This window comes from Siniperca chuatsi, linkage group LG5 (genome assembly GCF_020085105.1).
Source record: "Siniperca chuatsi isolate FFG_IHB_CAS linkage group LG5, ASM2008510v1, whole genome shotgun sequence".
Taxonomy (NCBI): domain Eukaryota; kingdom Metazoa; phylum Chordata; class Actinopteri; order Centrarchiformes; family Sinipercidae; genus Siniperca; species Siniperca chuatsi.
The window spans coordinates 3,875,431-3,901,849 of record NC_058046.1 but is presented as its reverse complement, the minus strand read 5'-3'; the positions used below and the strand labels follow the sequence as shown (position 1 = coordinate 3,901,849).

At 40.8% G+C, this 26,419-nt stretch overlaps 1 protein-coding gene across 2 annotated transcripts; it reads right to left on the bottom strand.

Annotated features, from left to right (window-relative positions):
• Positions 1-1,919: 1,919 nt before the first annotated feature.
• Positions 1,920-19,137, bottom strand: fgf5 (fibroblast growth factor 5). Of its 2 annotated transcripts, XR_006378117.1 has the most exons (4): positions 17,229-19,137; positions 14,163-14,266; positions 4,887-5,415; positions 1,920-3,627 (listed from the first exon to the last, which is right to left on the bottom strand). XR_006378117.1 is itself a non-coding variant. In XM_044197344.1 (3 exons), exons 1-3 carry the CDS (start codon positions 17,437-17,439, stop codon positions 5,044-5,046), a joined length of 687 nt encoding a protein of 228 aa, XP_044053279.1. In that variant the 5' UTR covers positions 17,440-19,137; the 3' UTR covers positions 1,920-5,043. The 2 variants fall into 2 exon arrangements, 1 of the variants encoding a protein (XP_044053279.1); XM_044197344.1 differs by having other exon boundaries at positions 1,920-5,415.
• Between the last annotated feature and the right edge of the window lie 7,282 nt (positions 19,138-26,419).

The window sequence follows — 26,419 nt, the reverse complement described above, 5'->3', positions numbered from 1 at the left end:
GCGGAGCTCACCATATCCCCATGTGTGCCACTGTACCTCACTAATACCGCTCCTGTTTCCCAATTCTCAGAATTTTGTCATAGGGATTAATGAGAAAGATTCTAATTTCTTTTAGTTTGTGAACCTTGCATTGTTTTTAAAACTTGTGTCCTCAACGTGTTATCTGTGTTTCAAAGTTTGTGCTAGTCTCACATAACTTGTTGAGACTCTTTGACTTTGACTATAGCATATTTGTAATATACATAACAAATACGTAATGCCTCTGAGATGACTGGAATATTATTGGCTACTGCTCCTGTTTTTCTCATAGTTAAGCAGTCTGGATTAGAATTCCAGCTGAAATGTAATGTAAATCTGCCTCTCATGCCGCAGCAAAACATAATACCTCATCTAATTAGCTCCTGCGAGTGGAGCGTTGTTAAGCATAAACACAGCAGTCGGTGAGCAGGGGGAGGAGTGGATAAAACATTCATTCGACTGGATTAGTTTAACATCAGAGATCAGGTTCACTGTTTCACACAGAATCTAAATATACATACGTTTTGGTAATTTTAGAAGATTTAGATGACTATTTTGACAAAAAAGCCACAACAGAAGACACGGCTGAGTCAACGCAGGTTCCCCGGGAAACAAGAAATCATGTGTAATGGAGGATGTGATTCTAAGATGTATAACTTCTCAGGAAGTAATTACTCCTCTGTGGATTCAAGGCCCTGGAGGAGTTGCTGTGGTGCTGGCCCCCTGTTGATTGGGCCTCTCTCTCGAGCCAATCAATAATTCTTTTTGGGGCTAGTTACTCTAACGTCTAATTCTGAGGCAATCTAATTGGTCAAAATAAATTAGAAACATTCCTCTTCTTTTATTGCCATGGTGTTCTTGAACAAGTAAGCGTTAGTGGAGTGACTCAAGGGGCAACAGAAAGTATATATGTAAGCATAATAATTATAATTGTGTGACTGTGGAGCCACGATAGTGCTAAAAACAAACATGCATCCTCAGTCAACCACGCCTGTATACATTAAAATATCATTTTAAATACCAAATATAAACTTGTTTCACAGCTGTACATACACAGTTTTTGAAATGTTGTTGAAGCAGTTGTTTTGGCCATATTTTCTCGTTTTATTAAACTATTTTGGCCACATTTTGTGCTGTTGCAATGCACCGAATATGCTCATAGTGCTCTTACAATCCAAATGTAGACAGCACTTATAGCATTTTATTTAAAAAAAAGAGGGATAGCAATCACAGCCATAATACAAGTGATTTTATATTCACTTCCATAAAGTTGGGGGACTTGCCAAAGACAGATAAAAAAAATAAAAACATAATCAAAATTGATGCAGCAGAGGCCAAGATATTCTGGCTTAGCCCCCAGTATGGGAAGTGACCTCTGACCTCCTCATGGAAGAGAAGATAAAATAAAAATTCTCTTTTTGTGACATAGTGACACAAAATGTTAATGAGGCTAAATGGTAAAACATTAGTGTCAGGGAAGGATGAATCCTACTCATGCTCATATCATAAAGAAGATGGAGAATGTTGGAAAGTAATCAGCGCTCGGGCCTGTTTTAGACTAAAGTAAAAACTGTCATGACCTCAGAGGATTTGGAGAACATCAGCCAACACAGTCCTGTCAGCACACACACACACACACACACACACACACACACACACACACACACACACACACCTGTCTTTCATTAGTCGGCCACTGTGATCCTGGACTCTTTCTGTGACCGATTCCTCTTCTTTAGGATTTCAGTGAGATGTACAATACCTCTGAGCCTAGCCTCTTAAAACTCATCCAACATATAAATACACCAGAGAGCAGAATCTACTCAAGTAAGCAGATTTGGCATCATAAGAGTATAACCGCTTGCTGCATTTAATAATAATGATAATACATATACGAATATCCACTGATATATTCATTTTTAATAGTCATGTAACATAAAAACTCTTCTTCATACATAAGTTTTCATAAAAAAATTTCTGGTACAAAAAATATTTCTTTGGGATGTGTATGAGGACCATAAACATGATGTCGGCACAGAAGATGATTAAAAAACAGCATCAAGATATCTAGTTTCTAAGTGCCCCAGAGCGTGTAGCTTTTCACTTTGCCTGGACAGAAACACTTGGCCACAGTATACATATATATATATATACTTATATATATATAACTTTATAATAGAAGCATTTTACTCCTTTTAGATATTTTGTCTTCCCCTGTGTCAGCATTTCCCAAACCTCTCCTGGAGTAGAGAGATGTAAAACATGCGGCACAAGGAGTACTCCAGGAGAGGTTTGGGAAACGCTGCCCTATACGATGGCGGTCTTTTGTTGTAATCTTCACCAGCAAGGTTTTGTTTTCAACTTGTTTGCTTGTTACATTGCAGGGTATCTCTCCAGGTCTTAATAGATTTTAATAACATTTGCTGGAAAGTTAGACCACCGTCTGAGGAACAAGAGATTTATTTTTGGTGTAGATCTAGAAGTCTTTTCAAGGCATTTTTAGTCTTGCAAGATAGGTAGATTTTCTTATGAACTCATACTTGACTCCCATGATTGTTAGTCATTTTGTGTCTTTGTTTGCAGATGTGGGTAAAGATTCAGATTAACAATTTTCTAACATTTTCTATTATAACAACACATGTGGATTATAACGCATCCTTGATGGATGTTTGTGCACTAAGTAGAGTTCTGCACAGGCTCAAAACTGAGACCCAAACCCGGGTCATACCCGCATCTTTAAGACCCGACCCAAATGACAATGACTGCACTGCCAAATTTGAGACCAAGCCTGAGACCCGAAGCTATATTTTTGCTTTATTTCATCCATTACTGACAGTTAGCCCACCAGGCTAATGCAGCACATTTGATGCACTCTTGCCTCTTACCACTGGGCATTGCATATCTACTTGCAACACATGGCACACATGGGAGCAGATTATTAACACAGTCAGAGAAAGACAGAAACATCTTAATAAATGACGACAAGAAAATGACCAGACCTGAATCCAGTCCAAGCATGTAGCTTTACGCAACGATACGGCCCGAACCCGACACGAAAACTCAATGCTTTATCGGCACCTGTTGGGTTCATTTTGCACTTGGAACATTTTCCCATAGGTTAATACACAGGTTCACAGTGGTCAGTGATGATCAAAGTAGTTTGAGAAATAGTCCAACTGAATTTCTTTGAACGCTTCTGCAAAACGTACCCCAAGCTCAAGTAATTCAAACAATTAAATTAAAGACAGCATTTAATTTATAACTCGGGCTCTTAGGCTATGTATTTTGCAGCCAAACCCTGCCTTCCTCCCCAGAGATGTCTACATGGCCATTCCACGGCTGTTTGCCATCTGATACACCTACAGCTTCAACCTTCCCCAAAACAAGTGACCACTCTTTCTCGGCATCTTTATCCCTGCGGTGATGGCGTTGCATGCTCCTCCTGGGTGGAATGCCATGAGGTCATGACTCTGGATTTTTTGGGGGACAGCCGGTTGCTAAGATGATAGTTTTGATGGACAGTTTTCTCCTTGATCCCTCACAGCTGTCCAGGAAGAGGGGGGAGTCTCCAGAGAGCCAGTCCTCGTTTTCATGTTGATTATCACAAATCTGGTGTTAGGAAAGGGGACAGTTGGTCGGTGTGTATGTTTAGGCAGGAGACATGTTTGAAGCATTTTCCAAGCCGGTTTGAGAAAGCTTTTCATTTCTCAAAAGTGGCAAAAAAATATGCCTTGGAGTCAGATGTATCACATTATTTATCATTTAACTAACAGGGAGAGCATACATATTTGTGATGTAATTATTTTTCAGTGTTTAAAGCTGAAATCCATAACGTAACTATCACGTTTTGTCATCTGCATGATCTGAGTAGCGACTTGCTTGCTTTACTTTTCTGGCTGACAATGGCATTCAAATTGTACAATTTTACAATAATGTTTTGTGCTTCCCTCCTCATTTTATACGTATTTTAAAATTTTAAATAATTGTCTTCCTTTTAATTTTACTTTTCACTTTCACTTTCTTGTGCTATGAAAAAAAGTCACACACGACATAACTCTGAAATCCATTTTACAAATCTGTGTCATCCCATTCTACTTTGGTTCATAGTTTCACCACTTTAGGGACTGTACAAAAATGTTTTCACTTTTTAAAAACACAAAGGCATCCCCAGCAATATTAATATCGTCTTCGGAACCTCTCCTTGAGTTAGAATAAAAATTTCAAAGCGCTCCCCCCTAATATCTCTACTGAGATCTACTTTAAATGAAGGTGGGAGCCACTGTTGGCTAATGGTTGATTATTCTGAGGAAAATAAAGCCCTGATAAAAAGACATGATTGTTGTCTTCTGCTTGTGGCAAAATGCACATTTATGACCCATGGCAATCTTTTTGTTCCACCTATTTCAATTTTGAAAAATATATATATCACAAGAAATTGTGGAAATAAAATATAACTCTGGGGTGAGAAAAAACTTACAGTAAAAAAAATACATACCCCTTTTCTAGTCTGCACTTACCCCATAATATTTTTTGTACAGTCCCTTTCCAATTTGGAAATGACGGAGGACCCCACATGGTCAGTTGAGGACATTTTCATTCAGCTAGCAAGATAGCAGAACAACGTGGATGACTTTTCTGTCTTCAATGTATAATTCAAAAATCATTTCCAGTATGTCTCACCAAGAATATACAGAAAGTTATGGATTTCAGCTTTAACAGCATCTGCTTTTAAACGACATTTTTTCAAATGTCAATAGGGCAAGTTCACCATGTACACAAATGATAACATAAAACATCATCAACTCAAGTGAAAAGGCAACTCCCAACTATGATCATAGTTTCAACAAAGAAAAGCTCAGTAGTTGTACCTGGCAGCCCTTTGAGGTTTTTCCCACACTTCATAGATACCCGGAATGCTTTGAATGTGATAAATGACCATTGTCAGTTTTTTGGGCACACCCATTACTTTTATGTCCATCGTCTATGAACCTTGTATCCCCCAGATAGAGCCAAACCCTATGACATCTATCCAAACCGGTACTTGGGCCAGTACTTCACTTGCGTACGTCTCGGTGCTGTTCCTGCATGGATGTTAGCCTTCGCCACAGGAGGTTTGGGAGGTGGTGGCGGCGGGGCTTTCCTCCTCTCTTTGCTCCTGTCTGTGATGGTGAAGCCTCGCTCACTCTTGTCGTGCAGGCTGACCCTGGGCAAGAAGTGGGTGGAGACATGCTGGGATTTGACCCGCGGGCTGGAGCCCATTTTAGCTTTCCCTCTCTTATTGATTGCCACGTACCACTCGCGACCAGTCCTGTGGTTCCTGTGGATTACTGAGGCATAAGTGTTGTAGCTGTTCTCCTGGAAACGTTCCCTGAACTTACAGTCGTCTGTGAACCATTCCTACAAAAGAAGGGAAATATAAGATATTAACAGGTGTTACCTCTTGCCTTTTTCTCTTGGTTTTAATCTATTGGAACTTTGAATGGAAAACTATAGTTCATTTGTTCATCAGTTAATGATACTATTTGTGATTCATTTTTAATTAACAAATCTTTAAATCTGCCAAATTTGTAAATTGTTCCACATGTTCCATTTCTGAGTTCATGATACTGGATCTGTCCACATGTAAACAAGACTCAGCTGCAGAACATGTGGGAACTCTGTTTGCATGCTACCATGTAACCTAACCCTGTGTTTCTCTTGTTAACTGCTGCTAAGATAATTGTCTTAAAGTCGGGGAAAGAAAAAGTAATGGCTCTTATTCCTTTACAAGAAAGCCCCCACCAACAAGCATCTGGAAGCTGACCTCTGCCAGATTCTCCCACCGATGCCATTTTATTTCCTTGTTAATACTGATCTGACACAAGGGCATACACATACTCATACATATATACTGCTACTGTGAGAAACTTTTTGTGATCTTCTATGTAAACTGTCCTTAGTGTGAGATGTGTTTCCTTCTTCTGAAAAAAGAGCAGGGGACACACCTTGTCATCTAAGGTATGCCATTTGTTTCTCTTTAAAATAACAATTAATACAGGTGATTCATATTATACTGTACAAGTGTACAAGTCTGTGTGCCAAAATCTCCTTTCAAAGTTGTAGCGAGCTGTAGCACATCTGCATAAGTTTGCCCTTTGTTTCACTATGTAACAGATAAAAAAAAAATCATTTGAATTGAATAGAAAATTATGCAGAACAGCCAAATTGTGTTTTCTCACACAATAGCTGATTAGGGACGGCTACAAATAGAGATGGAAAGCGAGGCTGATGTTAGACCTATTACTGTATGTAATGACCAAAATTCAAGGGAAAAACACGTCCAAAACTTCTTGAATTTTTAATGATACAGAGCTGAATCATTTTTGTAACACCATAATTACAGCAGAATTCAAAGTGGGAAAACATCAAACACTCTATTATCTCAACCTGTAATAGCTTACTGCACGGCCCAATTGCTGTTCAACATAATATCGTCTGATTGGGATCTGATTGGGTTAGCTGCTGTAAAGCTGAGACCGTTCCAAAATAACAGAAAATTTCGCTTTCATCTTGGGGGTGGGTTTCAAAGTCATCTAAATGACTTTCCTTATCACAGAGATGCTTTGACTGACAGCCGCAGAGCCTCCTTTGTACTGGTCAAAAACTCATTATGGCCTGTGCATTAACCAGGAAAAATGTCTAAATGAAGACACACAGGCTGTTTTTTTCTCATCATGTTTGTTACAACAGCAATGGACTAATCAGCAGGATTATTGCATTGGTGGATTAAAATGCTGCTTATACATTAATGCATCAGTAATAATAATCTGAAGGATCCAAATACTCCCCACACTACTGCTGGTCCAACATAACCATCATATATTGGTTTACAGACAACAACCGAAATAATGCCAAATAAGTGCGAGTTCTAGGTGGAACACGTACTTCTGAATATATGTTCCACAAGTAGACCTAAACTGTAATTAGACTGTATTAGACTGAAATTTTTTGGGTCATAGGTTGAACCAAACCTACCAAGATGAAATATATTGTGTACCAAACCAAACGTCGTCTACTAAAATGTTCAGGACAATGTACTACTACTACTTTCAGAAACGGAGATGCAGATATTCATTGAATGTTCCAGTTTTGTGCCTAAAAATATCTCGGCTGGGAAACTCTGACATGTACCCAGGGATGCCTGCTTTCTTGCTGCAGTGTGACTTCCTTGTATAACCTCCTGCCATTCTGAATTAAAACAAACTGTTCTGCTTTGCTGAAGAGTGAAGCATAGCAGAAAATGATGCCATTACAACGTTTGGTAAACATGCCAGTCACAAGAGAGTGTGCTGCGGCCGCGGCAGAATAGTACAAACCTTAAAGTTATTCAAAGTGACCGACTGTTCCTTTTGGCTGTTGTTTTTAAAAATGATTAGAAAACTGTACAGACCTCCCGAGTCACTGCTATGGGTGGATTGCAATGATTTAACAGAACGCTACATTTGAGCCACATACCAGCTCTGGTACCAGTCAGGGAATTACACATCTGGAAACAAATCCATTTGAGCATGTATGAATATACTCACACACACAGGCATGTATGCACACATGCACACACACACAAACAGGCATACTAGGAAGGAGCTTTGGCCCCTGCTGTGTTTCATAGGATTTAATGGCTGCAGCCAGATTCCAGAGATCTTATTGTTAAAATCATAATGCTTGTACAGCTGTTTAACCTGGCTCTTGCCCTGCTGGATTGGTCACACTCTTTTAAAGGGACCTTTCCCATGATCCTCGGGGTTAGCTGTATCAAGGGCAGAGGTGGAAAGTTACTGTAAAATAATATTTCTTCACAAATGTGTCTTTTTTATTCTTACCCCTACTACAGATAGATGGATAGAGTACTTTGTTAATTCCAATTCAACTAAAATCAGCGACTACAAACTAAACTAGGACTACACTCTACACTCTATCCTGATATGCACAAACTTTAGGGACGGTTTGTAACTAACTGGATGAAAAACACTTAACACTCCAACATGAGACTCTTAAGCTACGACACAACTGAAAAATGCCTGTTGTGAACTTGAAAATGAATGTTTTTCTAAACACTCTTTCCAAGAAAATATTCTCTGATGCTTCTTATGTTGAGATGAAACAAAACAACACAACACAACAATGAAAGAAGAAGACAAAGAGTCTACAGCCATGCTAGACACTCTGTGAGGCTGTATTTAGGCACAGCTGTGCTTTGAGCTAAATGCTAATGTCAGTATGCTAACATGCTCACAATGACAATGCTAATGTTTAGTAGATAATGTTTACCATTCTCACAACGTTAGTTTTGTCATGGTTTGAGGATTTATGTATGTTATTTCCTGTTTTATTTTGAAAGACTCTCCCTCCTTTATGTGTCTGGTAGTTTTGCTTCCTGTCTTTGGTTGCCTTTCCCGCCAGTTTCATTGTTTGCTCCACCCTGATTATTTTTACCTGTGTCTCGTTAACTCCCCTCACCTGAGTGTATTTAAGTCTATGTGCTTCCTTTGTTCTTTGTCAGATTATCTTTGTCTTCCCGTCCCAGCCTTTGTTTCCTGTATTTGGGCTCTGTATTATTGGACTGCTTTTCTGGATTTGGAATTATTGTTTGTTTCTTTGGACTTGGGATTGTCTGACTGCTCCTTTTCGGATTAGTTGCCAGTGCTTTGGACTGCCTGTCCTGGTTTTACTCTCTGCCTTCCTGACAATCCATGTAAGCCGTTTTGTTTCTACTAAATCACTGAACTACATCCCTCTGCCTCCGATGTCTGCATTTTGGGTCCTACTCCTGTTTACCTGGTTCCCCCGGCTTGACTACTAATACAGCAAGTTTAGTGTATATAAATGTGCATCCTCACATTTGATTAGTACAGCTGACACTGATGGGAATGTCACTAATTTTGCAGGTATTTGGTCATACACACAAATTAACTTTTGACCTGATGGTGGCACTAGATGACAAGTCAGGGCATCGCCAAAGTCAGTAGGATTCATCCTCTCCATGAATGCCTGCCCAAAGTTTCATGGCAATCCATCAATATTTGTTGAATTGCCACTCAAAACCAAGAATGTCAATGGTAAAACCTGCTAGGACCATATTATAACTACTCTTATGCACACTAACTTAAGGAACTGGGCTTGTGATGAAGTGTTTGTGTCTTCAGTATAAATGCATCAGATGTAAAAGAAACTGTAGCTGAGACATATCTCAAAAAATGACAGACATCAAAAACACAAGTACGTTCAGGTGGTTTCACTAATAAAATGTTATATCAGCATTTTCTGATTTCATTTTATAGCACACACACACCCACACACACACACGTTTGTTTCACTATCCCCGTGGGGGACAGTCATTGACATAATGCTTTCCCTAGCCCCTTACTCTAACCATAACCAGCACAACTAAATGCCTAACCTTAACCCTAACCTTAACCTAATTGTAACCTGTACCCTAAAACCAAGTCTTAATCCTCAAAAAGCAGTCTCTACCGATTGGGACCTCAATTTTTGTCTCCACGGGGACACAAGTCCCCATGGGTTAGTGTGCATTCAGGTTAAAGTCCCCAACGGGATATAAGAACATGAAACACACACACACACACAATACGTTTGTTCAACAAATGCAGGTGACCCTTTCACCTTTAAAAAGTGTTTGTGATGGCTTGCTGAGTAGGTCATGTAGAGCAATGTGCATCTGTCTCCTTGCATGTTATTTAGCCAATAAATTGTCACTGTGAAAACATCTAAATATTAAATATGACAGACGATGCAACAAGATAAGGTTCAGGGTGTCACCTGACACCCAGACGTGAGGCCCAAGCCTGTCTGTGGCCCCCGAGGTTTACATCCACCCCAAATCATCAAGGCGGTTAAATAGCACAGTGCAGCTGTAGCCACAGATTGGAGTTTTAGTTATACAAATATTTCTCTGAGGCAGAGCTGCTCCGGAGGCAAAAATAAGCCCCAACTGCAACGGTTGGAGCCAGAGTACCAGTCTCACAGAGTGCAAGGTATCTACAGTAAGTAGTAGAGCTGTACTGAAAAAAACTATGATTAAAACATCAAACTAAAATTTACTTCATATAAAACTGCAATTTATATAATAAATTTTAAGCCTAAAGGCCTGCTATCAGCTTTTAGAGGCTGCAAAGTCTTATATGGCACAAATAACAAACTGACATTTTTTAGCAATCTTAACTCAGCGTCCACTTGCAAACTTTATGCCGAGCTTTCAACCAGTCTTCCTCAGTGAATGGAGTAAGTGGTCATGGAGCAAACTCCATCCACCAAGAAAGGCCGCGAGATGCGGTTGAAAGTTCCACAGAAATACAGCCAGCAAGTAAACCTTTTTTGTAATAGTCTGAATTTTAACTACTGTCAGCCAAGGTAAGGAATTAACTTTCCTGCTCAACACACTGACAATTTGTTATACTTACTGCATTTACAGTAATGGGCCATATAATGAAGAATTTGTCCTGAAGATGGTGCTAGTGGAGGGGGGGGTTCATCCTGTGGGGACCATGAATGTGCTCAGTAAATTTCAGCCCATTAGTTTGATATCTCTGATTTGATTTCTTGTGGACATTTGACCTGATGGTGGTGATAAAGGGAAAGGGTCAACAGGTCATCAAAACATTATGATTCATCCTCTGGGGAAAATGAATATCAACAGCAATTATCATTAATTGCTGGGCATTCATTTTCAATTAACTTCTCATAGGCTAAAGTGTTAACGTGTCAAGCAGAAATTTTGATCTGATGGTTGTGCTATTGCGAAAGACAGGGGGTGCCCAAAGTCATTAAGAATGAATTGTAATGGGGTGATTAGTTGTCAAAATGTCTTGGTGTGGATCAAAGGTTTTGGTAAACTGCTTGATTGGCACTGACAAAGTCATTACTATTTATTACATTTCAATTATGACAACTGTATACATGATATTATTAAGCTTGCAGGCCTGTTAACTAGCCAAGTTAGGGAGCTAAAGACTCGTAAAACTACTCTGACCTTGGAGGGTCACCTATGTTAAAGCCACTATGTGTGAAATTTTTATGCGATTATAAAAAATATTCAGATTTCTGAGGGGCAAAAATTTTTGTTTGAAGAAAAATGAGACAACCCCAGTGAAACTTGGTGCAGTCTGTGTTGATTTCAGCCCATTCATCTCAGGTTACCCATGAAGCATCATGGGGAGGTGTGGTTTCTTTTTTTGATACCTGACCACTGACATTTAACTCAATCAACTAGATTATTCCTGCCACTGAAGCAACTGACACTGAAAATCACAGCAATCCCAAACCAAAGATAATTCAACACAGAAAACATCTTGTGGTTTTGGGGTTTAGTTGTGTTATCTTCTGTATATTTTGGAAAGAGTTTTACTTCCTGCCCTGATCAGTTTCACCTGTGTCTCGTTGTCTCCCCTCTCCTGTGTGTATTTACGTCCGTGTTCCTCCTTTGTTCTGTGCCAGTTTGTCTTCGTCCTCTGTATCAAGCGTTCCAGCCCTTCCTCCAGTGTTCCTAGTGTTTTTGGACTTTCTTCTTGTTTCATTGAACTCTGGATTTTCTGCCTGCCCTTTGGATTTGTTTACCTGCATTGGACAGCTTTTGGTTTTGACACTCACCTGCCTGATCACTTGGTAGGTCTACTGCTTTTTTCCCCCCAAATAAATCATTGTACTTTACCAGCTCTGTCTCTGTGCCTGTGTGTGGGTCCAAACCCTTGTATTCCTCGTATTCCCTGGCTACCCTGCTTGACATCACATGACAAAACAAGGTAGACTGCCCTTGAGCTGTGAGGAAGAATCGGCATGCTGACGTGCCCTTGAGCAAGGCCGCTCCAGTAGTGTTGATTTGTAATTAAACCTGCTCTGTGATCATGAGGATAAGTACTGAGTTATTAAGCAAATGGAAGCGTTTCAGCAAATGTATTTTCTGTCCTTGACTGAAGGGCTCATCTTTATTAATATAAAGAATATTAATTAAAGCCTCCCATCCCTTAATGCTGGAACCTGCGAACAGCTCTGCTCTAAGGGCATCGACTTCAGCCCGATTGTGTTGATTGAGGGAGTCATGCAGACACAACAAAACCTGCCACAAACAGACGATCAGCCTTTGAGTTGGTGCAGAAGGAGTGGATGTGGAAAGTTGGACTTTCATTTCTGACATTTCGACAGTTTGGAATGGGAGATGAAGGGGCAGATGAGACCGGATTTCAGACACGTTGGACCACAAGAAAGAAAATCCCACTGAGTCAGACTGTGGCTATGTACATGACAAATTTCCAGCAGAACAAAAATGATGTTGCGGCAATACCCTGCAGTGTGTTGTTTTGCTTTGTCGTATTGTTTTATCCCCAGTTTTGGTTTATATTTAAATCTTGTTTGGGACGTGCTTTGACCCCGAGAAATTTAAAATGACAACTGAATATGTATCTGCTGTTGGATGGCTCACAGTCGCATTAGTAGATTCTAGGAAGCTGAGGCTGAGAATGCACTTTGAGGAAAGACGCCACATTACTCCCCACTGACAGGGTTTCATGAAACAATACCGGGAGCTGAAGGGGCATAAATCGCCGTTCCTCAGCATTCATACCCACAGCAGCTCACAGACTATCCGGCTCTCCGATTGTTGCTTGCCTGGCTGACTCAACATATTGATCTTGACTTTGTGGCTCACTCCTCTGTATATTATCAGCCGTCCCAGACAGGACATAATCTGCTCTTCCCATTAACACATGCTAATAGGGAGCCGCTTCTATCAATACGCCTGCCAAGGCTCCCACAGATGACTCGTCAGTGTGGTTGGCTGCTGGCTGGCCGGCCTGCCTGCTTATGGTAGCGAGGCCAAGCTGCTGTGGGCAGATTTGGGCTTACTGTGTGTTTGGGGGGATTTGAAAGTCTTCGAAACTGTGGCTAAAGATTACAGCAGTATGCCATGACATGCTGATGTCAGATTTGGGGATTTTGTTATGCAGCACAGATGCACGGATGCAAAGCTGCGCAAACTAATAAAACAAATATAGCTGCTCTAGGCAAGGTTTTTATGGAGAAATACACCCATTTCATATGTCCAAAATAGGTTGGACTGCAGCAGAGAGGAGCATCATATGTGCAGCAAATCAGATGTGCAGTATTTGGCCAAATTAAATTCTGGTACCAGGTGTAGACACTGGCAGGAAATCTGCTCAGAACACAAGAAATGTTTGATCAAAATCCGATGTAAACAATATAAAACTCACTGACTGATGTTAGAATTGGAGGGCTTTCCGAAACTGACACATGATTTGAACTTATCTGTGAAGCTTTTTTTACTCTTCACACAACTACCTCTGTCACTTTTCATATGTACAACCAAGTGCAACACCATGGATGCCTTCACGGAGAGACTGTCCAAGAGAGTCCGCCCTTTATCAACCATTTGTATGTTCATTCCACCAAGAAAAGACAGTTCAGAGATGTGAACACTCTAAAGAACGTTTATGAAAAAAAATATCGGACTCTATGGAGCTTTTAGCCTCTTTTAGCTCATTGTTTTGGTTTTACAGCATATTTACTGCTTGGTTCAGTCCCTGAATTGCTAGCAGGTGAACATAGTGGAGAATTTAGCAGCTAAAGAGCCAAATGTTTTTCTTACGAGTTTGTGGAGACCAAACCGGAGAGTGAATATTGAACTTACACTGATCACAAGGACACAAACACGACTCCAGGGGGATGATAATGTTCCTTTGTCTGCCGGATGTGGAAATTGGCAACTGTTTGCTAACTTTTTAGTAATAACATCTTACCAACAAGGTGGTAATGTGTCAGGATGTGTGTCTGATAGATTTTTGTGGAGTTCATCTGGCCCCAAATGGCCAAACAATCAATTAGTGTAGCTTTAAATAGATCTCCAGCATTCATTTATCTGTTAGAGTGTAAACATTAGCAAGATGCCATCACTTTTACAAATTCAAACCCATCATAGCTGATTAACCTTTTAAGAGCCATTTCAGCTGTATGATTAGGCAACAACACTGCAATCAACACTTCAAAACAACATGTAGTGATCCTGCACAGTCAGCAGTCTGTACATACAGTGCAGGGTGACAAACAGAAGCAGTTTGTGAAGTGTGTGGGATACTTACAGTAGCGTGGAGTCGTCCTCTTTTATTCATGGCCAGGAATCTGTTACTGTAGACCCCTTTGATGCCAATGACCCCCTGAGAAACCGCAAAGAGCTCCAGGACACCTGCATGGACAAACAGCATGCTCTGATGATTGATGAATGACTGAATGTATTTTTACTCCTCTTGTTATTTTCTGTATCTCTTCGCTATTCCACAGACTGGGTAACAGAGTTGGACGTGACCTGCTCTGCTGTCGTGTCAGCTCAGTTATCCAGTTCAGCTGCACCTTTGGCACTTATCTTGATCTTACAGCATGTTCATTGAGATCACTGATGTCTGGGTGAGTACAAATTAACGGGGCAATGAGCAACTTTCTTTATCAGTGGTTAACTTGACACTGCTTGTGGGACTAACGGTAGCGGTTTGGAGTTCACAGAGGCAGGATCACCACCTGAGGGTCACCAGGTTGAACCACAGACTGGCTGGCCAGTATGGTGTAGAAGAACAAGGCCCCTAAACCCCTGCTGCTTCAGAAAGACTGCTCAGTGGCCAGAAGCGGTAGAAATTCACAAATACCATTACTCCTACAAATGTAATTCATATGCAAATAATTTGCAATAGCCTTTTATGTTTATTGGCAACATTTGTTGCCTAAGCAAGAAGCTAAGTGATGTTCATATATTGCTGAGCAAAGTGTGGTTATGGAGATGGAGTGGTAGAAAGTGTTTGGCATTTACATCAGAGATGTAAATGAGTTTGTATCTTGTCTCATATATAAAATCAGTGCTGTGAGGTTTTTTTTTTGGTTTTGTTTTTACATTTAACCAAAACCAGGTTTAACCCGGTTGCTTACCCGAATCATGGACAATGAACATTTTGCTGTTGCAATCAGAATAAACATTTTGTAGATGAGTCAAGGAAAAAAAAATCCATCTTAAATGTTGATAAAAAATATAATCTGGGCATAAGTACTTTTCTCCCAAAACCTATTTTTTCTGAAATGCATATGAACATAATTCTTGTAAAGTTATGTTCTGCACTGGCACCCTAACTCTAGGGTGAGTTAGGGTGCAAGGAAAAGTAGAATAGTGTGCCAATGTGTGTTCTTTTGAAGCTGTCCACTGAAATCCAGACTGATGACAATCGTCAGTTAGCTGTTCTTCCATGCAGGATAACAACGCACTGGTTCAAAGGACGAACTCGTCATGGTCACATGAGAGACAGAGATCTCTAACAATTAATAAAATGCTGTTATTGACACAATATTGTCAACCCGATGTATCCATCTGACTGCTGTACAGCACCACGGTCAGTCAAGTATCCCAGAATGAATGAAAAGTCAAAATAAAATGAAACTTACATAGAAGTGATTAATATTGTCTCTACAGTAACATGAACTGTGTATTAACTACTATCTGAGGTATTCTGTGACGCAGTGGTATGAAATGTAACGCAGTGTGATAAAAGAATCTTCATATTACAAATCTAAGACGCCCAGTCTCCTGCTCGTCTCCAGCGCTGTCATGCAGGATTCAAAACCACATGGCTGTCATGTTGAAATCCATGTAACCTGACAACTCTTCTAAAGGGAACCATGAAATGGAGGCACAAGTGCACTTTCACGGTGAGCTTCGGCTGTTTCGCTGGCGGATGAGCAATGAGAGATCTGATGCAGTAAAAACTGAAAGTTTTGATTTATGACTTTAGTCTTCTGGCCAAGATGACACGGGACAAGATTCACATACCGTGCGGTGGAAACTTTGGCATTTGAAAACTTCTGTATTTAATATTGTATTTAGGTTTTTAATAAATGTTTCCAGCCAAAGCTCAAGCTAATTGTCCTAATTAGCCTTGTTCTGGATGCAGCTGAAAACTGGTGTGTGCTGAATTATTCATGGTTCATATCCATCTAAGTTTATGAAGCAGTTTAGTTTAGTTAATACTTTTCAACATCTTGTGAAGTCTTGATGTTAGTTGTCTGCTTTATTTTAAGACATTGACACAAATCTCAAAACTGATATATTTGGATTTGATACAAGAGGAAATGATCTTGCTACACTGACATTCTTCAATCTCTTTCTTATTCACAAGTTATATTTGAATGTCCCCCACTTTTTACTAGAAGTAGACTGATAAATATACAGTATATGGGCTGATATTAGCTTATCAAAGATACCTAGATTCCTATTTTTAAAAAATGTTTGTTTACGTTGTGTGTAAATAAATCAGCCAATACATATTTTTTCTACTTTCAATTATCTATATTGGTATCAGCCTGGAATATCCAGTGTCCATAGGTCTATGCTTCTTAAATTACTGGATCCTGCAGAAATACATCACATCAGTCTGGACACTATAATCTTGCTTATATCAGCCACCTGCACTGCAAAGTAACTCAGTGCAGTTTTTAATTCTAAAAAAATGTATTTCTTTTAAATCAACTTAAAGGATATTTCCACAGAGCACAATAATGTACTTGTATATCAACGTATTATTGCTCTTTATTTCTTTATGTGTGACCTATTTCATTTAAAGGTCAGATCATTATATTTGCGTGCAAAACAAACAATATTTTCACCAGTTTTGAAGGTAAACAGTTTGAAGATTCACTAATAGACAATAACAATAATAGTTTCATTCTTATGGTGGATATTTTTTGCAGTGTATGGAGTAGCGTTGTTGTGATGACAATCGTGCTGACTGGCAATCCAACACATCCTGGTGTCATACTGCTGCACCTGTTACTTCCACAAATAGTCTACCTGCCAACATCCCGGAGAGACACAAACAAGGCTCGTCAACCAGATGTCCGCTGCTCAGATATTTCACAGGGTCGGGCAGCCTAAGTTTAGGTGCGCGGTCCTTACACTCTTCCTGTGTAAATCATTATTGTTAGAACTTCCAGAGATGACATTTAATACATGTACAACTGCAAACAGAAGGGAATCAATTAGAGCTGATTCAGCAATGTAGATCCAAGTGCGCATTCTCTGCGGGACGCACCGGATTCATCTGCGCGTCAGACGTTTATAATTTAGTAGTAAGGCTGCTCCATGCACCGTGAAACCGGAGTGAATGACTTACTCAGCTGGTTGGGCTCATGGCTGCCGTTGACTCTGCCGTCGGGATGAATCTGGAGATGGAAGCCGATGCCAACCCTACAGTAGAGCCTGCAAGTCCTGCGTCCCGAACTGATCTCCTCCTCCAGAAGTTGGCGCTCCAAAGAGACGTGGTGTGCTCCGGCGGCGGCGCAAATCAAGTGAGCGACGGTCAGAAAGTAAAGAGGAGCATTCATGCTTCCAAAAAGGAGACACTCGCTAGGCCACTTCTAGCATTTTGGTGTCGCTCCTGAGGTCTGGGCGCCAGAAACCGTGCGCACACACGCTTGCAGCGCTCCTGGGCATTACCCCGGCTGCAGGAGCTGGAGTTGTTCTGCTGGCACGGGGATATTTATAACGCCAATGATCTCACTACTCGATGCATGCCTGAGCTCTAAAGGACGCTCTTTCATCCAGATTTTGTCGCCGAGATGCCACTCCTGCTCAGCACCGATCCACAGCAGCGGGGCGTGAAGGAAACGCGACTGACACCGCACATTTTCAAAGGAATCGTCCGCGCCAGGACGCACTAAGCGCGGCATTTTACGCACAGGGAGACATCGTTTTAATAGAGCGAGGACGCGATTAATTCATACGTGAAAATACATGAAAACACGACTCTTCTGACGGCGCTTCTTTCCATAGAAGAAGAGATGAACCGAAATAACGAAACGTTAAGCACAGGAGGGAGGACGGCGGGGTTCAGACAGCAGAGATCATCAGGTGGCGCAGGTGCTTTAAACACTGGCTCACCGGGAGACTCAGGCAGCCGTATTTATAGGCTTTAGTCCACCTTATCATCTGATACGTCCACATGCATACAGGACAAGCTGCCTGATGTATTCTGAGCAGTGCACAGTGGCAGAGGAGACACTGTAATGATCAGATAGTGGATTGTTGCAAAAATGGATAGTTAAAACAATACACTATGCACTCATTTAAACACACAGTCCTTCTCTTTCTTCTCTTCTTGTTCTGTCATGTTTTACACAGCCGTAGGCCAGGTGTGGGGAGCTGAGAAAGTAGGCAGAATTTGAACTTCTCTCTCAAGCTCTTTTTTCATTCTTCACACGATTATCACTTTTCATGCGCACAACTGAGCAGAGACTGTCCAAAAGTGTGGCCTCTCTTCCCTGTTTGAATTATTTATCGCTTGCCACAGCTCTTTATGACAGCTTCTTTTCACCCCGCCCTTGAGTGTGGCCATTTGGTACAAACTGGTATAAACACATTTGCCTTTAGACACAGTCCGACAACATGCCGCACAAACCAATTTCGTTTCAAGCATACTGAACCCTTAACGTAACTTAACTACAAAGACTAACTTTGGAAGATGCACACTTGATTTGTCTAACTGGTACTGCTGAAACCTCAAACTAGCTTCCACTAAGCTTTGGAATACATAAGGACTGTGGATGTTGTCCCCCATCACTAGAGGCACTAGAAGGGGATCTCTTCGAGGCCAGTATGGGCAGGAGGAATGCTGGTATTGTTTTCAGATAATCTTGAGAAGTATGAACTTGTCCGGTAACATACGTTTGGGTTATTTCTCTGTAAGACAAAAGACAATCTTTTATTTCTCAGATTGATTAACAGCTTAACTTTTTTTCTACTGCGAGCTCCAGAAATGACTGCTGAGTGGCCTAAACTGCCCCACCAAGCACCTCAATCTCTGAGGTTTCAAAGAGCGATGAATTAACCAGCCAGCACTTCCTACTGAGACTCTTACAGCGTTTGTTGAAGGGAGCTGCTTTAGTAAAGTCGACTGACATTGTTTAAAAACACTTGCATCATTTGTACAACAAATTATAGGCAAAATGATATTGCCTGGTGCAGGTGCTTAATCAGAGTTATTAAGATCTAAAAATAAGAATCACACAAAATAAAATAATGAACACCTACCTATTCCTTACCTGCAGTATTTCAATTCACGCTTATACTTATTGACCAACCAAAAGTGCTAAAATACAGGGCATTTTAAAACCATCCATCTGATGCGGTAGACTTGGAATCTTGGTCACTGCAGCACATGTTCACTGTTAAGCTTATTCATTTTCTATCTTCACATGCATTCATTGTAATCCCATCCCTCATTGTTTTCGGGGGCCCGGCTGTGTTTGAATTTGATTACCTCGTGCCCGGCGGTGGATTACGGCCTGTATAGGGGCCTAATTGTCTCTGGCGCACAAAGCCGAGGCCGGACCCACATTACCTTTTATGTAAACAGCAGGGCAGTGTTTAGTCCCACTGTTCTAATGGCCAGTCATTCCTGCGAGGCCATTCCAGTAACAGTGAGGTAATCCTCCTGAGTCGTATAAACATGGATGATCCTGATTGATTCTCCCGCCCGATTGATCCCAGCTTTTAGCAGCTTTTTAGTCTAAGCAAACAGCAGACAGCAGGTTCTGCTGCGGCCCTGAACCGTCTGAGCCCAGAGACGGTGATCAATTGGAGGGTCGAGGGCACAGTTTGGGAGCATCTGACCGGCCAAGGCCTCAATCATCAACATAATGACAATACTCCTCTGATGCCCAGTGGTGCTTAAGTAGTCTGCATAGTCACTGTAGAAAAGCTATTTTGAGCTGTATGTTTAATACTAGGACACTTTCCTTGAATGTAAAGAGTAAAACCACAGAAGTAAAATCATGTTCTCATTTCAGCTTTGGAGAATATGCCGTGTTTGGACAGAAAATCCCACTTGACATAGAAATCATATTTGTAGAATAAATGCAACTCTGCATGACCTCTAACTCTGAAGAACAATAAGTTTACGTTCAAGTGACAAAGCCGTCTACTGGCAGTAGAAATTAAGACCATTGTTTGTTGGGAGCAAAGGAGGAAGAAGCGTGACATCATTATAGAGACACACAAAAATATACAAAATGTCTGACTTTACACGGGAGACTGCCGTTCATTTCTCACTTCCTACTGCCAGTCGACGGTGGGTTCTTTTAACCATGACTACGATCGTTCCCGAACCTTAACCACGTCGTTAATGTGGTCATTACTGTAACCATTGTGACAAAGGTTCCTTAGGCTTAACAAAGTAGTCATTTTAACACTCATTTTAAGTGATGTTTCCCTAAACTTGCCCTGGTCATATTAGTGCTTAAACCTAACCAAACCTCAACCACAGCATGTGACATCATAAAACACAGACAAATTATGTTGTCCTGCCGGTAGTGACGTCAGATAAAAAAAATGCTTGTGTGTGTCATTCTTACGTACTTGATACTTAAATCCCAGGTGTACAGGGGAGTATTCTTTTAAGAGCGGCTAACCCATATAGCAATTAACAGCATTTTGTCTAAGTTACCAAAAAGACGGTCTAAATCACATTTCACTCTCTGATCTAACAACAAAATTCTGGTGGAAATAATTGAGTTGAAAACAATTTTGACATAAAAAAAAGGTCAAATTAAAGAAAACTGAATAACAGAACTAAATATTGGGTGTCAACAGCTCTACATTAACTATTTGCCTTAAAAAAGCGGAACGCTGTTCCTTCTTGCTGCAATCCCAGGGCAGTTGTGAGATCGTAAATGGCAGAGACGTCTTGAGAAAACCAGCACACAAGAGTCCCCCAAAGCTCATCTTTGACAGTGTGCAGGTTTTCCAGTTTCATACTTGACTGATGTGGACAAATTAATTAGTTGCAGCATTTGCTTGTCCTGCATGTATGGGTCAGAATTAATGAGCTGTGCCTCAGATTGTTGTATATTATTTTGATCTCTGAGCCCGTTCGTGGGAGTCAGATTACTCGGGCACACTTAGTTTGTGTGTACATATTCTTTGGCCACCCAATATTTTAAGATGGTTCCTCAGGCTTTTCTGTGGTTGCTTCTGCTACGGCTAATGAGGTCAGCCAAGTTCCTTTCATATTCATCAACCCTCTTCACGTATGATTTACAGTGTTTATACTAATGCTTTGTACAAGAACGAAGACATACCCTGCAGTGTGAAGAGGCCATTTTCATCGACACACATAAACAAATTACTGCCAGCTGATTGTATTGACTTTAAGGAGTGTTACGTCAAAAGTGTCACTGAATCCACAAACACATCGTGGGACGTCCCCTTCAGCACTTCCCACCATCAGCAGCCCCTCCGGAGCCTCGCCGACGTGTCGTCTGCAGTGTCCGCCATTTGCCGCAGGCCATGTTGTTCCCACTCCGCTGACAACCTCTTTGAGTTACAACAGATACCCATTTCCCCGAACCTTCCTTCTTTCAAACTTCAAGGCCTGCTCTGAAAGACAGCTCTGAGAAATGAGAAGACAGAGTTTGCAGAAAGGATAGTCGCAGGGGGAAATGAGACATGCATTTGAACTGCAAAGCCTGGGCTCAGCAGCCAGGCATTTTAACTAAACTTCAGACTAAGGTGATCAACACAGTAATTAGCAGGACAGGGACACTGCTGCTTGTTTGTTGTTGGGTTTTTTTGGCTTGCTGTCTCTTGGCGGAGCCACAAAGCGACACCTGTTTACTTGTTACAAACACACCACCTGTCAGCATGGAGAAGAAGGGAGGGTGTGTGTGTTTTGGGGGTTCTGATCCACTGTTAATAAGCATTGCTGTGGATGGAGGACCCTCTACGACCGAGTTTCTCTTACCGAGTCACCATGAGTTCATTTGGAGAGGACACATGGCTTTACTAAAAATAAAGAGATCACATAAGATTCAGATTCAGATTAAGTCTTTATTGTTCTCTATAGAGGAAATTTGTTTTCACAGTCTGCACACAAAATAACTTTCAAAACAAGGTGGTACAGACTGTGTTGTCGCAGCAGAGCATGTGCCAAAAAAATCATAAAGGTGAAAAATAAAAAGAAAACATTCAACAAGTGAGAAATTGCAAACAAATAGGCAATGACACTGTGGCAGGAACCCTGTATCTTCAAATTTTCAGGAATTAGGAAAAACATGCTTATTTTGAGTTCCAAGAGCCAAAGTTCCATTTTGAGATAATTTCCACTGGGCGGAGACAGCTACTGGTTTCCCTAAGATATGTGAGACTGGTCAGCAGAAATAGACCAGTCTTAAGGCATCTGTGTGCTTCAAACAAAGCAGCTTGTACGAAGTGTTGCCCAAATATGTCTACATGCAAAAGTGTTTGTAGTTAAAGGGCTGAGACAATTTTGGGCAGCCTCTCCTCAAAGGCATTCAAATGGTTGTACACACAAAAATAACAGAAGTAGCCGTGAGAAGAGTGAAAAAAGGGAACTTGACAGAGACGTTCAAATCCTGTGTGGAGTAGGGGTGCTTGTCGGATTTTCAGTTTTGGAAAGTTAAAGATTTGGAAAGATTGGAGGATGCAGTCCCCAATTCCAACATCAGAAAGGTGTGACAGGAGGGGGTTTCAGGACCCTGTTCAGCCATCTGACAAGCACTTGGTGTGAAGCACACTAATGCCTTTGGTTTAGCTTTTACTTTACCTTGACTGTACTTTGACTTTACCTGCACAAAAATCCAAGACTGATCGAATTTGAAATCTACAAAGTTAGCTAACCTACCGTACTCCTATATCTCAGAACCAAAAATGTTGGTTATCAAATGGAAAAGAGTTGACTTTTCTGTGTGTAATAAACTAAGACGAGCAGCTTGAAGCTGTAGCTTGATCTGCTGTATTTACCCATAGCAAATGAGTCCTGTGTAACGTGTGGCTTCGTGCAACACAGACATCTTATCTGAACTCTATATGATTGTAACAATGGCTACTTCTGTTTAGTCATTTAGCACATTTTAGCTCTTTTTCCTGTTTTTTCAGTCATTACCATCTGTCATTTCAGATACATGCTGTTCCCCACCTGCCCTGTAGTTGCCCTCAGTGTGTTCCCACCAATCCCAGTCACCTGATCCCCTCACACGCCAGCACACCTGTTCCCAATTCTTGCATTGTCTCCATATATACCAGCCCTCTTTCCCCAGTCATTTGCCAGATCGTCTAATGTGCTATGCAGTCTTAGCGATCCAGCCTTCGTTCCGGTTTTGCCTGACTGCCCCTTGCCTGCTTAGTTTTCCCTCGCTGACTGATTACCTGTTGCTGAAGTGTGCTTTGAACTCTTACCAAGTAAATGATTGATTGCATTCAACGGCCCTGCTGAGTCTACATCTCTGTGTTCAGAACCATTAGAATGATAGTTCTAAGCAAAAATCAGAGTCTGTCTTATTAAAACCAGCCCTGCAACTTCAGTGCAGACCAGGAGCAGAAAACTCCACATATGTACAAAACAGCATTCTATGCACTCACATAGCCAAGAGTTAAGGTGCGTGAGTGAACATGGCAGCAATATTCGTCCTGGACCAGGTTCTGGTTCCTGCAGAGTTCGGGACCGAGGCCGAGGTGGAGAAGTGTGCAGGTTGGATTTCAGGTGATGACATGTTCCCTGTGGAGGCTTTATTGGAGGTCTTCAGCTCCTGGTGAAAACAGCTGAGAGCAGCTGATCGCAATCCTAAACTTGGAGCCCATCCAACAGAAAGGAATGGAGCTGAAGCGTGTGCCTGATAGTATGTTTGCGTAGTTCTGCTGGAATTTGACTTTGTGACATTAGTGCCGGAGAAAAATGTAAATACTTGAAACACCATTCTTTGCTGGTTAAAATATAAATATAAAAACAAGTTTATGTTTATTAACTCACATTTTTTAATCAAAAGATTAAATCAAGATTGAAGCATTTACAGTGACACTTCATTATGTACCACATAAACACTTCATTATTAGACATACATAAAAATTCAAACCAATATTACCATGAAATACTTTTGAACAGCCCACTGGAATATTAGAAGTGGCGGTGATGAAGAGCCAACCTGCTTGTCTTGAGAAACAATTATGTGTCCGTGCTGAAAATGAAATGTAGCGGTATTTTAGAACTCATCAAAAAATGTGACCCTTCATTGTATCTCAACCCTCACCCTTTCATTTTGAAATGTTTTACTTAATGCAAACAAGAAGCCACATAAATGCTATTTGTAGTAAAATTGGCAGTCTTTCACCTTATTTTCGTGGCCAGATGAAGTTGTCTGTTGTTGTCTCTTGCCTCTTTACACCAGCCTGAGACATTTTCTGTACAGTAGAATGATTCCCAGATACATCATATTGGCCGCAAAATAAAAGCATAAAATGTGAAAGCTTAAAAACCATTAACATTGTGCTCTTCTGCTTCTACCTTTTAGAGTCAGTGATTTTTCTTGTTTTAACTGCCATAAAAAAATGTGATTTTCCACCTAAAATTGGTCTTTTGAATACAACCTTTGGCCGTAAAAGCTAGAAGTTTTTCCCGGCACGGATTAGGCTGCTTGCAAGCACACCTGTGGCTACAATTGATTCCCATACTAACTTCTTTTCACAATGGACAGATTTTAATCCCATATTTTTGCCAAAATTAGCTCAGGGATCAACAGAAGTGGATTATGCTGCAGGAGTGGTTTGAGAATTTTCCCTTTCAATACTACTAAGGGTGAGTGTTCCATACTCACTGAATAGATTTCAAGATGCATAATATAAATGTTCTTACATTTCAGAGACATGCAGAAGACTGATCCTACTTTCTTAGTGGCAAACAATTCAATTCAATTTTATTTATGTAGCGCCAATTCATAACAGAAGTTATCTCATTGCACTTTTCCTATAGAGCAGGTCTAGACCGTACTCTTTATAATATTATTTACCCAGACCCAACAAATCCCAAAACAGGTTTTCAGGACCTAAGAAGTAGATGCAGACAATGATGTATTTGGGGAAGAGTTGATGTGCATGCCATGCGTGCTTTTTTTCAGCACTTCCCAAGATTGCTTCACATGTACAACTAATCTAATCTAAATCTGCTGTTGCTGCAACTGAGCATGCAGCTAGAAATTAATTAGTACATCATAACACAAGACTGCCTCTGAGCCAACTAGTTTCTAGACCATTGCCTATGCCTAAAAACTTACTTTTCCAAACTGGAACCAAAGTGCAACAGGAGTTCTTCAAGGACACAAGAAAAAAGGGACTACAAGAGTTTCTGTGTAGAGTTAATCTGTTTTTCGCTCCAGAAACTTTTTTAACAATCTACAGGTCACAGGATTTCAAAGACTCTTCTTCTCTTGTTCTGTTCTGTTCTGGTCGACTCATGATGGCACATCCATTTTTCCTCTCGGAAAATCCCTTCTGAAGATATTTACACATCAGACTTAGATCTGTTTCCTTTAAGTGGTCCCTGGGTGGCCATGGGACGGAGGACAGAAGATAAATCTGGTCTGCTTTTCCTCACAGGAAACAGCCGGACTGAACAACACTGATCTTCACTAATCCATTATCCACCTCTGCATCTGGCCCACCCCTGGGCCACCATACATCTTTATTTGGACTTTTTACTGGGCCTGATTACACACTTGAACTCCCATGTATTAAACACACACGCACGCACACACACACACACACACACACACACACACACACACAGTCGGAGATATGTTCTTATATTCTTCTTAATTCCTGATTTTTACAAGAAGAACATACTCTTTCATTCTTACGTATTTAAAAATATAACTTTTCAACGTATTCCTGCTTTACATTCACATCACATCAGAAACCGGAGCAGTTTGGGTTTAGTGCTTATAGCTCGAAAGCTCCTGAATAGACAGTAGGGCTTTCACTTTTTCAAAAGATTCAAATGGGAAGCATTTGAATGAACATGTCATTTGTTCAGGTTTTCGAACAAATAAAAAAAAAAGATAGTTAAGTGTTTCCAGGCTAAATCCAGTGTGTGCGGGTTATTCACCGTGCCTCTGCTGCCTCACAAGCTAACGTTACTGTAAGGCAGCTGTGTTTTACAAAGTCAGCATAAAGACAGGGACGTCCCCTGCTGGAAGTACAAGGCACAGCCTGTTTGAAACTTTTCCCACGCTTGAACGACAGTTGGAATGTCAAATGAAAAATGTGACAGTCCTAATAGAGAGCCAATGTTTTCATATCAACTCCAGGTTTAGCCGCTCTTCCGCTAGCTTCTGTAACTCAGTGCAATCTCTGATTGAGGTTTGCTTTCGTCTGTCTTTGGAAAAAGTGAAACGTGTTCCTGGGATTTACTGTTCAAATTCTGAAGGAAAAAGACAAATGTGTATTCTACAACACTTGATATTAAAATTCGAAGCCTCGTGATTGTAACAAAGTTAAACAACAAATAATTTGTTAGCA